The 845-nt window shown below is 40.6% G+C and overlaps 1 protein-coding gene across 2 annotated transcripts in view; it reads right to left on the reverse strand.

The window, feature by feature from the left end:
• Nucleotides 1-404, reverse strand: part of LOC119588388 (astacin-like metalloendopeptidase) — a 4,999-nt gene extending 4,595 nt beyond the window's left edge. The window contains exon 1 of one of the 2 annotated variants that reach the window (XM_037937068.1): nt 289-404. In XM_037937068.1, coding sequence (XP_037792996.1) covers nt 289-379 — 91 coding nt within the window. In that variant the 5' untranslated portion in view covers nt 380-404. Of the gene's footprint in view, nt 1-267 lie in introns of both variants that reach the window. The other variant, XM_037937067.1, reaches the window with a different exon arrangement.
• Nucleotides 405-845: the final 441 nt, after the last annotated feature.

The following is an 845-nucleotide window of genomic DNA, read 5'->3' on the forward strand; positions in this document are numbered from 1 at the left end:
GCGAGGGGGTGGCTTTTAAGATGAGATTGAGAGTTTGATGTCGATGTTAGAGTTGTTTATGGATTCCTTATTAATTGCATATGATATTCAAGAGTTTTTGACACAAATAAGGAAGATTTTTTTTTATTATTAGTTCACTTTATAATAAAATATAGAAATACCTCAAACTTTTCTTTTCCTTAAAAGAGTAATAGATTAACCCGAACTACTATTATACGATACAGATTAAACAAGAAAAGCAGAAAAAGTGAACAGAGGAATAATCACCAAGATCTAAAATGCGCTTACTAGAGTTGCATCCGCCGGCGCCACTGCACAGACTCGCCGCTTCTGCCGCAGCCGCCACAGCCGCAACCAGCAACACCGTCCTCAGACTCATTTCCCTTGGTTCCTCCGGGCGCCGCGGGACAACTGACCGCCGCACGACTTTGCTTTGGTCGTACATCATCCCTTCGGCTTCACGTTACCGCAGGCTTGACGTCATAATCCGCGCTAATCAGCTGATATGATTTGTCTAGGTATTGTTGTTTAATGAAGCCCATTGTTTGGCAGGTATCACAACAGAGAGGCGTTTAAGAATGGGTTATACAAAAGCGTGGTAAATAATGATAAATGTATGGTAATCTAATGTAGCTTTGAAATCCGAGTGATGGAACTTTTGTTGAACGAAATTTGTTGCGTGCAGTACGCGTAAGTACCTTCATTTTCACCATTTCTTTGTTTCCTATTTATCTGCCGTTGAATTTTACACTCTACTAAGAACACACACATTACTAGTCACATTCACATGCACATGTCCAAATATGCATTCGGACAATAAAAAGAATACGGCCGCACACAAGTAG

The sequence above is a fragment of the Penaeus monodon genome, chromosome 23, assembly GCF_015228065.2.
Source record: "Penaeus monodon isolate SGIC_2016 chromosome 23, NSTDA_Pmon_1, whole genome shotgun sequence".
NCBI lineage: Eukaryota > Metazoa > Arthropoda > Malacostraca > Decapoda > Penaeidae > Penaeus > Penaeus monodon.